Below are 15,898 nucleotides of genomic sequence, written 5' to 3' on the forward strand. Positions count from 1 at the left end.
TTTGTTTTCCTTCAGATTAGCCTTTCTATATTTTTATCCTTTTTAGATATATGAATTTGTCATTATTTAAAACCCACTTTACTCAAGTTTTTTTTGTTTTGTTTTTTTAATAATTTAGGCTTCACTCCCAACCTTCATCTTCAGGGGTCTCTTTTGCCTCCTTTTTTGTGTCCCAATCTCTTGTCACCATTGCCTGTCATTCCCTTCCATTTCTAGATTACTTGGCAATTACATTTAGTAGGGTTAAGTAGTTACCATGTCACCTAATCAGTTTAAGACAAGTAATCATGTGCCAGTCTTTATTTTGCAACTACAGGACACTTGCTATCTATGCAATGGGAGTTGTGTAATTCAAAAGTCAACTATTAACAAAAAGGTATTTACAAGGCATGTTAATTAAAAACTAAAAACACTCTGCCCCCTGCTCAAAAAATAAACAAACATTGAAACCTCAGTGCAATCCAATTATGCTACTGCTGCTAATCATTATCAGGACAAGGCATCTTCTAGTTAATTCCTGTCTGTTTGCAGACCAGGAGGCATTACCCAGCAGAGCTCAGCATTCACGTATTAGGTTTGGACTGCAATGCTAGTAACCTATTCACTCATTTCAAACTCCAAGAGGGGAGTTCAGAGAATAGGGGACATGGTGGAGCAAGCTATTTTGAATTAAACTGGTGCACAGGATCTCAATGCTGTCAGTTCCTACCTCAGTGCTTTTAGAGACAGGTTGGTTATGGAAGTGCAGGAAGCCAAATCAAGATGCCTGAGTTTAGAGCAGAACTTACTAAGGCTGGTACATGTCCTGAAAGAGAATATATATATATATAAAAAAATACTTCAGACAGACAACACATTTATCCATCAAAGACGTACACAGAAATGATAATGTATATTTTTCCATCACACGCTATGTGCACAAGTATATTCACATAAGCCCCGACTTAAAAAATAAAAGGATGGAGAATACTACATGGAGCAGGTATTGGAGGTGAACTGGTGGGAGAGAGGATAGAGGAAATGCTCTAAGCAGTCCATACGTATGTGAAGAGGATAGCGATTTTCTTCAAATTTTGAATCATTCAGCTTTCATTCAGGGATTAATTTGCTCAAAACCCAATGCTGAAGACCGTTCTATAGGATATTTCTAACATCTGCTACCAAAGGGGCCAAAATAACTCTTAGATCTGTACCCCCTACCCTATTTTCCCAGCTTGCTGCTCAAGGCTGTTTTGATAGTACTGAGAAACCTCTGAAAATGAGCAAGGAAAAGTACCAAGTATCACATGACTAAGGGCACATACTGCACACTAGCAACAGGAGCTGAGTGCTGGTAGCAGTCTAGAGTAGATGGAGCACATCTGAGGGGCTTGCTGTTTAGCTGGGACTTCAAACTCCCCGACACCAACGGCAGTGATTTCACCTGCCTAAGGATTCGTTTCTGAGGGAATAGCAACAAACTATGATTTTGTGCAGCAAGTGCCAACTGTAGGCAACTATGTACTGGGGAAAACCAGCGGCTTCTTTTATCAAAGCCTTCAAAATGATTATTCAACTAGTACAGTGTAGAAAGACCCACAAGTGCCTGAAATATACTGCGAGTGACAGCCAGCAATACCCCTTAAAAAAATAATCGTTGTAGTGAGGCCAGTCTGGAGGCCAGCTGAGAAACCCAGATGCCATCGCCAACCCAGCTATCTAGCTCCAATGGGCTGGCAGAAGTGCAGAGGTAGAGAGTCTGATCCTGCAAGACGCGGAGCATTCTGGCCTGGAAAATAAAGATGAACTATGGTTTTGAGTCACAGGACTATATTAAGGTTATAAAATAAAATGACTAGCAATACAAAAAGAAGTACTTCCACCTGCTAATTAATAACTCATCTCTACACATCTTTGCTGGCTATTGTTAGTTTTTGCAGGATGTGTTATCTCCAGTGGAAGGCCACATGAGATATGAACAATGACTAGGCTGCATTGTCTGCCCCCAGAAATATGAATTGTTTTTAAAAGCTATTGTAACACTGATGCTTAGACATTAACAGACAACAAAAATTCAACAACATGAAGTGAGGCTATTTCTTAACAATAGTTGCTACTTATATCAGAAAAATACCTAAAAAATCTTCTTTTTAAGGGTTCCTTCAGTTGGCAGATCTTATTTGTCCAAGGACACAATCTGATTTAGTGGATTTCACCACTATTCGTCTAAGAAGAGTATTTTAGGCCATCACACTTTCATTCTGAGACTGATCTATACTTTTAGATGAAGAATCTATAGGTAATCAATGCAGAAAGAGCATACATGTAACATGGTTCTTTCTGATCTCATTCCCTCATGTACTGCTACTGTAGGAAACATAAGAATCTTACAATTTTGTAAGTGATGTTATTTTAAGGAGTTACAAAAAGCACTTAAGCAGGAAAACAGCAAAGTGGCAGAGAAACTAGATAAAACTTTGATACATGCCTATTTCAAGGCAATCCCGGTGCAAACTAAAGCATAGATGACCAGCTGTCCATGGGAAAAATCTCAAATCTATGTGGAGTTGATGGAAAAGCAGAAGAACTCCCCTAGCTCTTAACAGTCTGTGCTCGGCAATGTGGAAGTACGGCTTGACGTGCGTCACCACAACTGAGACACATTTTACTGATGACGACATCTGTGGTCCCTGGATATTAACCAAATTACATCCATCCATACTCATAGCATTTATTAAAGAAAGTTAGCATTTAAGTACAGGAGGGTTAACTCTTGCCAACTCTTTTAGGAAGGTTCCTTTGCAAAGACATACACCCCCCGTAACTTCTTCCTGGTCAGGGCTAGCATAGGTAAGGATATGTGGGGAACTTCCTTTCCTCGCCCTCTCAGCAAAACCTTCAAAGAGAGAGATCCCTTTCCACCAAGACAGGCAGTCCTCTTCATACTCAGGTTCCCTCTGAGACCTTCTCCTTTCATCACAGAAATGAGAAGACCAAAGCCTCAGAGTGAAGCTACCCCCTACCATCAGCATGAAAAAGGGGGAAAAAAAACTGTACACATTGTAATTTAACAGACAGAATCACTCAAAGGAGAATCGGAACTCGAAGTATACAAGAGGTGGCAGATGAGCACAAGAACCATAAACTAAGCAACTGCAGCTGCTCAATGTGCAGAGAAATTGCAGTCTCCATAAATTCTGACCTGGGAGAACAAGGCTTTTTTGTTCCATTACAGAGTGAGCCTTACTGTTCTGAAGTGGACACTTTAGCAGCCTTTTCTGCATCTGAAAACATGAGTCATACCTGCCTAAAGAATTATTTCCTCAGCTATATTTTCCCCTTAACGTCAACAACCTAATATGATCATCTGCCTTGAAATAACAAGTGAGCCATTCGATGTAAGAGGTTTCCTGATGTCTTCAAATTTTTATCAGACCATAACAAGTCATTCATCTGGAAGTAGACCACTTACTCATACCACATTTAGAAAACAAACAGTACTAAGATAATTGGGTGGGACAACAGAGGAGAATTTGGAACCACTGCCTTCCATTCAGTTGAGACAGAATTCGTGTATGTTAATAATTACAAAGGTTAATATTCCAACATTCCCCCTAATAAACATGTTACTTACGTATCTGTGATCTTGGTGCAGCCATTTAGGTTCAATACTTCAATATTTCTGCAATTCTGTGCAAATGTCCTTCGTTAGAAAAAAAGATAAAAAACGCACTACTTTTCAGACAATGTGTTTCCAGATGCTTTACCCTAATACTACAGAAATAATTAAACAAAAAAACAGGTACTATTTATCTTGGGCTAACTGTTGATCCTCCCCACCAGCCTTTTACAGGTGAGCATCTCTCAAGGACATCGAATCAAACAGGCTACTGAATGCTGGGCTTAGAGGGCAACGCAGAGCAACGATGAGCTGTTACCCATATCTGGTCTTTGGAGTTCTCTCAGCCCGAGAGCAAGGGACAGAGGTTCAGGTTTCCAGTGCCAATTCCCCCAATATTGCAATACCATCATTTGACTCTATGCTGCTATTTTTTAGGAAGGGCTAGGGAGAAAGGCTCATATTTCAAACACACAAAGAATGATACGCATATTGTTCATCATTTACTTAAGCAATTATTTTTGGATGCATATTGTTATTGGTCTCACTCTAGCATGTTCAGGAGTGAATGCACCATTCCAGTCCTCTATGGGGGGGAAGGAGAACTATTCTTTGCTTCACAGTTAAGAGTAGAAGAAGCCATACCACTACCTTAATGCGTTGTCTCCCACGCCTAGACACCCACGCAGGCTTAGCTTTCGCAAGAAACCCCCACATCTTTTAGAAATATTCTCCACTACTCGCCCCTGTAAAAAGACAGGAAAAGAATTCCACTGATATCACTTCTTAGTTGCCACAGTCTCTTCTTTAAAGTTAAATTTACAACTTTGTAGATTAAAAACAGTCTGTATATTATTCCAGGCATAAAGGCCCTGAGCAAACACAAATTACCATCAAGGTACCAATATAAAACTGAAGGAGACCGATTCAACTTCTAAAAATGGACAAGGAACAATTACCCAAAACCAAAGGAAGAAAGCCGAGGCTAAGCAGTAGAAAAATCCTCAACAGTCAGAGCTACTAGGCCGTGCAAGAGGTTACCCAAGGATGGCTGAAGTATCATTACTGAAGAAATACAACAAATCACAGAAACAACACGTGACAAGGATTTCCAATAGGCATGTGTGGTCATGAAAGATGTCAAGATTTTTGTTTTGGGTGACAGAGTGGAGATGAATAGTGTAGGGGAGTTCTCTTCTCTCACGGAGGAAGCATTTCAATTTTCCTCTCAAAGACATCTGGAGAAATGCAGTTTAATGTCATATTTTACATATGAGAGCGAGAGAGAGAGAGAAGGAGAATATCTCCCCAGAGACCCCAGGACAAATTTGAATTTTCCACAACTTTAGATGATGAAATGGTAGAGAGACCGAGGAGAGGAGAGAAAGACTATACAACTCTATCAGCACAAAAGTTTCAGTGTCCAGTAATATTTTATTCTCCTCCTCTGATCATTGGAGAATGGAAACGTCAATCACGTTCAAGTGTTAACTACTAAGAGTTTGTATTAAGAAATTTTTAATCCCTCCCAAACCAAAAATTTATGTGCGCAGTAGGGTAGCTACAAAGTATTAGCAAGCTCTAAAAGGGCTATCAATCTGCTGAACCCCCTCATTTACCTTCCTTAAAACCTACTCTCTGAAATACACTACTCTTGGAATGCCAACTGCAGCTAGGATGTGCTGCCAAAGTGTTGCAATGGCTGAAAGGGATAAAGGAAGGTAAATCCCAGGGGGAGGGATAGCTCAGTGGTTTGAGCATTGGCCTGTTAAACCCAGGGTTGTGAGTTCAATCCTTGAGGGGGCCATTTAGGGATCTGGGCCAAAAATTGGGGATTGGTCCTGCTTTGAGCAGGGGGTTGGACTAGATGACCTCCTGAGGTCCCTTCCAACTCTGATATTCTATGATTCTATGATTAGAGGCCTGGTCTACATTGGGGGGAAGGGGGAGAGAATCTAAGTTATGCAACTTCAGCCACTTGAATAACGTAGCTGAAGTTGATGTACTTAGATTGACTTACAGTGGTGTCTTCATGCGGTGAGTGGACTGCTGCTGCTCCCCCGTCAACTCCGCCTGCGCCTCTCGCAGCAGTGGAGTACAGGAGTTGACAGGAGCGCGCTTGGGGGTCAATTTATTGCGTCTAGGCTAGACGCAATAAATCGACCTCCGCTGGATCGATTGCTGCCCGCCGATCCGGTGGGTAGTGTAGACATACCCTTAGAAAAGGAAGGTTACAGAATTTTAAACCACGCATGTGTTTGTATAGGCCCTCAGTGGCCTCACCATAGCTGTGAATATGTTTGGGATTGCAGAGGATTCAAATATATTTTAAAGAAAACGTAAAAGCTGCAAGTTTATCTTTCTTAAAGCATACAACATTTAGGACTTAGACAGCTTGAGAATGTCTTTTTAGGTTAAGGAACAGCAGCATTTTGGAGCATCTTGTATTAAAATATAAGCCAATGCTAGTGCACAAATACATATTTAGTACACAGATGAGTAAGAGAATGGGGGGACTTTAAAGCCATGTAAAACTGCTCAAGAAGGGAAAAGCCTAGTTTAAAATTCACAGCATTACTCTCTCCTTCTTACACCGTCTAGATAAAGCACCATGGCTGAAAAGTTCTTTCCTTATTTTCTGCTCCTACCTTGGATCAGGGAACTCCAATGACCTCCCTGCACCTGTGTTAAAGTGAAGTCTTATCCCAGCAGAGAACTTTAGGAATGCTCTTACTAGTTTTACTTTCTCCCTTAATCAACAGACACATGTCTCAAGAAAGACTTGCTGTAGAGAGCAGAACCACATTTGCTTCCCTCCTTCAAATATTCAGGGCACTTGCCAAACACCATGAGCCTTTAGACCAGATTTTTCAGGTAAACAATTTGCCATATCAGAGGCCAGTTCCTTTACGTCTATATGAGATGCTTAGACATGTCTGGCAGAGAGAGTACTTTAACGCTTCTGTCCACAAAGGCTGTGTAACTTGCAGCTTCCACCAGGACATCAAACAAGCCATTCTTATGTTTTTCAGTTTGTGTTGATCTACAATGCTGCTCTCCTCTCCCCATCTCCAAAAAAATAATTTTTAAAATGAGAATGTAACAATCTGATAAGGGTTTTAGTTTAGTTTGTTTCTGAAAATTCAGCCAGGAAGCATATAGGGACTTTAGTTTCCAGAACGGTATGACAACGTGAGGCACAAAGTTATCATTTCCTACATGGACTCCATAGTTCACTTCTAACAGATTTATCCAAAGTTACAAAAAGGCCTTCCCACAGAGGTACATCTTTTAGAACTAACTCAGAACTGGAAACCTCTGGCATCTTCCAGATTTGTGTTTCCATTTCCAACAAAGGAAAACAGACACTAGAGACAGATAGAAATTTAGTGTCTTAATTATATAAGTCCAAGTATACTAGATAAAAGCCATACTTGATTATATTGAGTTGAAGAGAAAAATCTAGACCAATACCCACCAGCAATATCTTTCAGCAAAAGCACATATTTACTCCAGTTATTTCTACTCTCTCAGTAAACAAAAAACTGCTTCTTTCAAATAAGTGTACATGTACACACACAAATACCATTCACTCCTGGTACAGTTAAATAGTTCTGTCCATTTTCAAAAGCTGAATGAATTGCCAAGACTATAAAGGCTCCCTGAAGCTAAGAAGAACTGAAATTAATTATTTCTATCTCCAGGGAAGGTGGAAAGGGTTATGCTGGGGGTCTTAATCTATTCCATACTGTAATTATGTTTTTAAACAAGAAAAATGGGTTTGTATGTCACTTAATTATACCTCAATATCCCTCTGGAAATCAAACAGGTCAATTCGCTGCCAGTTACTGCCATCCAGGGCCAGAACATTCCATGCCTTTATTGGGGAAAAAAATGTCAGTGCATGATTAATATGAAAAAAAATGCCAGTGGGAATCTAGTTACAATTTGTTCCTTTTAGAAACAACACTGTATCTCAAGTGAAAAAGCACCAAATAAATGACTGCAACAGATGAAAAACCCTTAGGTCAGCAATATCCTCAGTTCAGATAAGACTTACCACACCTACACAGTGAGCTCTTAATTCCTCATATATCACTGAACACTTAGGTAGGCAAGTCCAAGGTATTGCTGAGATTATCCGCACACAAACGATATTTCCATTTATGGGCCACACACTGGACTTTTTATTTTGTATTTTAGAAAAGAGCTTTCCAATTGGAGAACATATACAGGGGTGACTTATGGATCCCAAAGCATTTTACAAACATTAAACCTCTTAATATCCGTGCAAGGCAGAGGAGTATCATGTTCTACATTTCACAGAGGGGAAAAGAGGCAGAGGCTAGCAGGTTGATTTCGGAGTCATGGAGCATCCACTGATTCCACTGATAGCAGTGCAAGCTGTAGATACTCAGCACCTCTAAAAAATATCAGGTCACAGGTGACTTGACAAAGGTCACAGTGAGTCAGTGGCATAGCCAGGAACAGGCCTGGACCGCCTGACGGCTAGTCCCTCTGCCTTAAACAATAGACCACTCCCTCACTATATCTTTTTCTGGAACTTCTGCTTCCTCAGTGAAGCTGTGTTCAATCACCAGCTGTCCAAGTTCCCTGATTTCCCATCCTTTCCTTCTACTCAATTCTTCAGTCACTTCACAGTGCTGGATTTGTGACAGCTGAATCCCGAGAAACTGACCAAGGGTCACACACACTGGATGACATCACTGTAGCATCAAGCAGAAGGTGAAGCGGGGGATGTGAAAAAGGAAACAAACACCAGTCTCCACATACAAGCAACAGCAGCAAAGAAGAATGCTGAAGAGTCACAAGCAAAGATAGTTTGCTCATGTGAGCTCCAGCATGAAAGTTACAAGTCACTAAGAGTCTCACATATGTATATCTGTGATTTCTGAAGTGACCTGGAGGATGGATATAAACAAATCCAATCAGTGTACAATGGACGGCGTTTAGAATTTTTGCTTGGCACCAATTTTGTGCTATTTAACCACAAAAAAAAGCTAAAAGGGATTATTACAGAGCCAGCTTAAAACGTGAAAAACAAGAATACTCAGAATGAAGGGAGCGAGTCTGTCCCTAATTCACATAGGTATTAAATAGGCCCCAGAACAGATGCTATACATCATACATGCTACAATGTCCAATAACAAAGAGGTAGGTCAAAGATGGAACCTTAACTTAGCCTTTCCTCACCTCTGCACATTTAAAATCAGATGCTTCTTTTTTTTGAGGTTCTGGCTTATTTTTAGATCAGGAATCAAACTTTAGCAACTGAGACTATTTGTCGAGCATACATTGTTTTCAGCCAGCTAAGTTACTTACCTGTAACCAGAGTATTTCAAGATGAGCCTCTGCATATTCACATTTGTGGGATCAAGGTACCTGCACTGCAAACTTCCAGAACCTTTTGGAAAGCAGCCTCCATTGGGGCCACTCATCTTTCTCCCCCCCTCCAGGGTTCCAAGGATTTGAAAGGGGGAGTGGCCCTAACCTCCTGCCCCTCCACCAGCACCACTAATTCAGGAATTCCTAACCTGAGACTCGAAGGTGGGCAGGTAGTGTGACTATGTAGAGGCTCATCTTGAAGATCTCTGGTTACAGATAAGCAACCTTCATTTCTTCTTCAAGTGGCCTCTGCATAGTCCCACTTGTGGGAGTTTAGCAAGCAGTACAACCCCCAGGAAAGGAGGCTGCGGAGTTATAGGTAAACAAGGAATGCAGAACTGCCAAACAAGCATCAGCTCTGGATGCCAGGGCAGGAGAAGCAACCAATCTTGCTCCCCCAAAACAAGTCTAAATGAGGGAACATTTTTGCTAAACGCATGTATAGTTCCAGTATCGGTAATGCAACATGATGCCATGAAGACACAGCGACGGCATGCCAAGGACACTCCCTTTGTCCAGGATGAGGAGTGATAATTCCAGGAAGATGAAGCCCTGTGAAGTCATAATTGTGAAACAGATGAGCAACCTTTGGACCATGACAGACTGGCTCCTAGACTGTCAGTTCTTTTTCCTCCAAGGGACTGGGAAACATGTAGATAAGCTGTGGCCTGATACAATAACAAGTTCCTCTGAATATGCAGATGTAGGATACATTCAGGGAGGCAGGTAAAGGAGGCCCAGAACAAAGACATTCTAGCAGTCTGAAAGAGGTGGAAATCTCAGACGACATCTTAGACTGTTGTCTACACACAGACAGATATCCAACCATTCACAGCGAGTAGTCATGACAGCCGGCATTTAATGGAACACTTTCTGCCAGAGCATGGCCAAATGATAGGGCACATTTTACTGAGAGAGGTATTCTTTTACTCTAGTCAAAGCTGTGTGTAAAGGGACAGATACAGGACTATGGCACAGAAGGGTGCTATTACTAGTACCCTTCAGAAAATAGGAGAGTTCTGTTTCTGGAACCCAGAGGTGAACACGATGAATCTTAGGGAGTTAGCACAGCCAGACAGCATTTTGCCCCGTGCGACACAGTCCTATTGTCCACATTATACAATAGGTGTCAAGTCTCTTTCACATTGTGGCCAGGAAACAAATCTCACACACCACTAAGTGTAGGTGATGGAAGTCTCAACCCTTATGTGCAGCTTTTCCTTCCAAGATGAGAGGAATCAAAGCTATGTTTACTGAGAATTCCAAAAGTGCTGAGTCAACTGCTTCATTAGACTCCAAGTCTATTTCTTCCAAGGAAAGCTTGGTAATGCTAAGGATGGGCACCCCTATGTGTTTCTAGAACCCATACAAGGGGCTAAAAAAAGGACACTACCCAATACTATATGCTGCGTACTCCATGGTGGAACCGGAAGCAGACCTGAAAAGTCTCCTTTCTGGCTTAGAACTGAAGGTAGGTAGCCCAGAGCCCAATAATGTTCTAACAGAATTTCCTCCTATAAGAGCTCAGACACATGGATCCAACCAAATATTATGATGTCAGCTTCAAGAAATATCACAATCCCTCACAAAAAGCTCTTAATGTAAAATAGGACCTACAGTGCACTGCATCTTATTTGCTGACCCTTGGCAATGCGCCTTTTAAAACAAGTATCTCTTTTTTTGCCTTTGAATTCACGGGTTGCAAAGTGACTCAGTCAATAGGCCATCCTTTCCGGAGCCTCAGATGGATCCTGGGACACTGCATCCTGTTCCTCGTATACAGGCTGTGTTGCAAAGAAATCTCTGGATCCGTGAATCTCAGAATCGATAGAACTGTGATGGGTATAGCACCCTCACAACCTAAGGGAGCCTCTGAGCCTGGCATCAGTTCTTAGCCTGTCAGATTCTTGTAAATTCTCTAAGTTCTTGGAAAGCTGAACCGGCCTTTAGGAATGGGCTGGGAGCCCAAGAGAACCTCAACAGTCCCTACCCAGAACCAAGGGGAACTGACAATTCCACAACTAAGTAAATTGGCTTATACAACGTCTCATAGTAAAAAAGTTTAAGAACAGACCAATCCTCCTTTTCTCACCTCCAGGGTAAGGGTCTGACAGATGGAGCATTGAGAGGGGAAAACCTTCACCCAGGTAAGCAGTGCATCCAACAAGTGCATCTGAAGACGACTGAACAGGAAGCACAATGTGAAAATACTATGCTGTAACAGAGACCCCCCATTCCAGACCTGATTAGAAGCTTGCAATGCATTTCCCCTTTCTAGTTTGTGAGGGCCTCCAAACTGATCTGCTTGCTTTTGCCACTATGTTGGGCACAGAATCAGTCAGGCAAGCAGTTCTGCAAGGATTGTGGTGGTGTAACACCAGAGTCCAATGACCTGGGCAGATCTGGGGCCTCAGTGGTACAGAATTCTTAGACAAGTGACTCAGCAGTAACAGATGTCAGCTCCCCATGCTGGCTAGATCCCAGGTAATCAGACCCCTTCTCGGCAACTGTGCTCAGCAGTCCTTCATGTGTGACTGCTCCATCTGGATTCAAGTTCTGGCCCTACCTCCATTTGGATCCAAAGCCAAACATGGCTTTTTTTTTCCAGGGTGGGTGGGGGTAATTCTAGATCTGTGCTCTGTTTGAATTCAGGTTTTGCAGCTCCCAGATCCATAGTAGGCCACCAGATCTGGATCAAGATTTTACAGCTCTGGATACATGCTAAGCCACCAGATCTTGGTTTTGCAGGCCTAGATCCACACTAGGCTGCTGGACCTGAGCTCTACGGATCCAGATCCATTGGAAATTGAATCCAACAGCCAGAGAGCCAATTTCGGCACAGCTAGGTATCCAGGTCAACCTGGACAGACGCAGAGACTTTTATAGTGACCAGCCTGAGATGCCTCCCATGTGCATGGGTGCGAGAGACAGCCAAACCCATTCCTGCAAGACAATCATTGAAGCTGACTGCGAACTTATTCAGTGTCAGCTTAGCTGACTGGAGGAACCTCCCCACTGTGAGCAGGCCCAATCTGCTCCTGTGTCCAGACAAAGCCCATGCTCGACAGGCATTTCCTCATGTCTTTTAAAAGAAAAACCTAGCTAAAGGATAACTCAGTACAAACAAAATTTGCCTCAAAAAGGTAGAAAGAGAAAAAAGAAAAACACTGACAGGAAAAGTGTCGAGGACACCGTGCGATCTGAGCTTGCTGCATCTTTGGCATTTAGAAAGGGACTGAGGGGTAGTTGGGGCCACTCCCCCTTTCATACTCCCAGAACTCATTAGGATGGGGGCATGAGACGAGTGGCCTCAATGGACACTGCTTTCTGGAAGCTTGTGGCACAGGTGCCTTGATCCTACAAGTGGGAATATGCAGAGGCCACTCAAAGAACAATGGACTAACACACAGAGACTATATATTTAAGGTTCAAATTGTTAACTATATCTCCATGGGGAGGACTCCTAAAAACCTAGGTGCATTCTATATGCTAAGAGGACCCTTATTGGAAGCGGGGGGGGGGGGGCAGGGGGGAGGGAGAGGAGGACGACTATATAAATGTGCCCAGTACCTACAGTGCAAAGGTTTGATGTGTGTGACCCCACTGCTCCTCATGCTGTTCATAACTCTCTCATTGTTATCTTGTGCTCCCCACTTTCATTTGTTGCATCTGCCTGTTATCTAATCTTATACTTTGACTGAAAGCTCTTCAGCACAAAAAGCATCTTTGTGTAATGTGTTTTTACCATGTATAGCACAATAGGACCCTGAACCCAACTAGGGCTCTTGGGTGATACTGCAATATAAATTAGTAAGTGTAAGGATGGCTGGGACTAAGCAGGTTTCAATAGCTAGGGAGGGAAAGAAGGGGAAACAGGGAGAGTTTATAATTAATACATTGACGGTTAGCTTCCTTATACTATTTGCCACATCTATAATATTTTGAGACCAGATTTCCATGATAAGGTCAGTGCAGGTAGATGTAGTTGGGAACCTGTATTGGAAGTCTCTGCATCTCAAAGATTACCTCAGAATGATGGAAAAACTCCATCATATTTGGAACAAACTATCACTGCCAAGAGAAGCACCTTCCTGCTTTGAAAGGACTGAGAGTATGCACTGTGGGGAGAGACTAATTTCCTACAGGCCATTAAGTGAAAAGATTCAATCAACACTAAAAATTAAACTTCTCAGAAAAAAGAATTAAGAAATTTCAGGGAGTTTTGGGCATTTCTCCTTAGTAAGTCCAATCCACTTTCATAAAAGGTTCTTCCACTATAAAGCTATTTGATATGTCAAGTTAGTGTCTCCCAAGTTCCAAAACTTCATCACTTATCAGTATTTCTCCACAAACTGGGGTTAGGGGAGCAGAAAGGGGGTGAGGATGACATTGCAACCTTGCTGAAGCCCTAAAGCTTCCTATTATCTCCTTGCTCTTCTTACACACACACACACACACACACCCCCGTCCCTAGAGTCATGCCAGTCATGATTTTCACAGGAGTGCATTTCCTCTTCTCCTTACTTTTACCCTGATGGTTTCTGCATGGACTTGCAATGCTGAGAAAGAGGCATCATTGCTAGAAGATAGGTCTGGAGTCAGGGCTGAGGGTAACTGTACCAAATAAGCATGATATGCCAAGACAAGCACTTCCTGTGTATTCACCATGGCTATGAAGGCCTTAATACACACTGTAGGTTTGGTCTCAGTGCCACTTTTGATTTAGCTGGCATTGGTGGTGCTGGGCAATGAGACTGAGGAGATGTAGACCTTGAGGCGGATATAAAAGGTGGTGCCAAGGCCGGAGCAGCAAAATGAGTCTTGGATCCTCTGCAGAGGTCTTTGGCGTAGAGACTGGTTTCAGTACCCTCAATAAGCCCAGAGTATCCGGTGTAGGCATAGAGAAGCCAGATGAGTCCACAGCTCGAAGCTTCTCTCTTCTAGTGCAAAGAGTGATGATGGCATGGCAAATTGCACACTGGGTTACCAGAGAGTCTCACGCAGACAGAGAAGGCACTGGCCTCAGGAGTCAGTCTCTAGTATGACTGCCAAGTGCATTTCTTGAAGCCCTTATGAGGGTCGGTGTCCTAATATGGCCCAGGTGAGGGGCCCAAGGTTACAAGGACAAGATGTGTAAGCTAAACTATCCTATGCTACTCTAACCACAAGAAAAATAAGCTAGACCAAGGCCACAAAGTAAGTTCTGTTTACACTAGGCTGCACAGGAACTGAGGCAGGTGCAGGGAGGAGAGGGGGGGCATGCCCGTAGAGTAGGGCAAGTGTGACTTTGCATGAGATCTCTCCCATTTCCCCTGGGGACAAGGTTTTATAAAGCAGTTCCACAGCTCTATGGCAGAGATGCCATATTCCACAAGCGGGAATACACAGAGACCTCCAAAGAAGAATCCATTGTTAAAGTTTCACCTCATTAATAAAATGCACTTTGCAAAACATTTCTGTAGCACCGTGACCGCTTTTGTTCACTTTAAAAAGTGATTTTTTCAAGAGAAGAAACTGACAGGCTTTTAAAAATATGTATTACTTACCCTGTGAGTGAGAACAAGTAATTGGAGGCCTGTAGCTTGTGTTTATTAAATGCAAAAAGGTACATTAAAGTAATGATATGATTGCAGTTTTAAATACATAAGTCATAAAATATAAAGTTACGTTCTCACAACACCTGTAACTCTGCCTTCATTCTATTCATAATACCCAATCACACAAGTCATGCACTGAAGTTACCATTACAGTATGATGAAATACTGCATATTGCATGCACAAGGAGGTAGAGTTTACAGTAGCTGATGGAACCATAATGGTATTAATGGAGTTGTCCGATTTCTGTGCATTTAAAATCTCAATTGTGATATTGCTTTTATGTCCTGTTTTTCATTTAATTACTCCCCCCCAAACCAGGAAAATATGAAGTGGAAAAGAAATGTACCAGTGGACTTAATTCATGGTACAGAGTCAGACAATGCACGTTGTAATGTGTGATCCAGTGAGAGTACTACACATTTGCGTACAGGCTAGACTGAGCAATATTTTCACATTAAAAGAAGGCTGCATGTCATCTGTCTTTCTGAGCTCCAATGTGTTCACAGGTGCCCAGTGAAAAGGCAAGGGTGTGACAAAATGGGAATAATAGATAAGATGGGTAAATGCCTTTGGAAGCCTATGTGAGCCAGTTAATAGCCAGAGTTGCTCCTTTGAGAAAATGAAGTCATCCTTAGCATAAAAATCTAGTAGGATCCAAACACATGATTATGACCATCGTGTCTAGGGGCTGGGTGGTGTCTTCAATTGCAAATAAAAGCAATTTATGATATCATTTTTGTATTATTGAGGGCTACCATTAAGAAAAGCAAGTCCATGGACAGCGTATCATCAAGTGGACCCAAAACTATTCAGCTTTCTCCTACAGAGTCAGTGGATACTGGGATCGGCCAATAAGGTAATTCCAATATACTGGTGACTCCACAGACAAGGATTTTTATATAAGCATTTAGAACTAGATGATTCATTACGGTAATTTTTCTGTGAACAAGATATGTGTCTTATTAGATGATAGCAAGATAAAAAGCAGAAATTCTGGACAAGAGTCCATAAAACAAGTCTAGTAGCTCCGGTTGAATTGGCATTCGAGTTAGTGGAAGTTTCACACCCATTTTCCCTCAAGGAGTCTCGAGTTGAACTATGTTTGCTGAGTTGCATGAAGTTACGAACTACTTTACTACTTAAACACTGAATGAAATACTCCGGACTCCTTCCATCTATATTTCCATCAGCTACATTGGAGCAGAAGGATAACTGTTCATTGGGTTCTCTTTGTTGCGTTAAAGTTTAATTCATGAACATGGTACATCTGCATTCAAAGCCCAGATATTAGCACAA

The 15,898-nt window shown here is 42.0% G+C and overlaps 1 protein-coding gene across 12 annotated transcripts in view; it reads right to left on the reverse strand.

Annotated features, from left to right (window-relative positions):
• The window catches only part of FBXL20 (F-box and leucine rich repeat protein 20), a 70,123-nt gene that overhangs the window by 16,824 nt on the left and 37,401 nt on the right, over positions 1 to 15,898 (reverse strand). For 10 of the 12 annotated variants that reach the window (XR_012156388.2, XR_012156389.2, XM_073325968.2 and 7 more), the window contains 4 exons: positions 7,401 to 7,475; positions 4,250 to 4,344; positions 3,614 to 3,682; positions 710 to 805 (listed from right to left, as the gene is read on the reverse strand). Coding sequence is in view for 10 of the 12 variants with exons in the window: in XM_073325968.2 (XP_073182069.2) it covers positions 710 to 805; positions 3,614 to 3,682; positions 4,250 to 4,344; positions 7,401 to 7,475 (335 nt within the window). In the remaining 2 variants the exon portion in view is untranslated. The remainder of the gene's footprint in view (positions 1 to 709; positions 806 to 3,613; positions 3,683 to 4,249; positions 4,345 to 7,400; positions 7,476 to 15,898) is intronic. The other 2 variants (XM_073325969.2, XM_073325976.2) reach the window with 2 other exon arrangements.

This window comes from Lepidochelys kempii, chromosome 27, assembly GCF_965140285.1.
Source record: "Lepidochelys kempii isolate rLepKem1 chromosome 27, rLepKem1.hap1, whole genome shotgun sequence".
In the NCBI taxonomy this organism is placed as follows: domain Eukaryota; kingdom Metazoa; phylum Chordata; order Testudines; family Cheloniidae; genus Lepidochelys; species Lepidochelys kempii.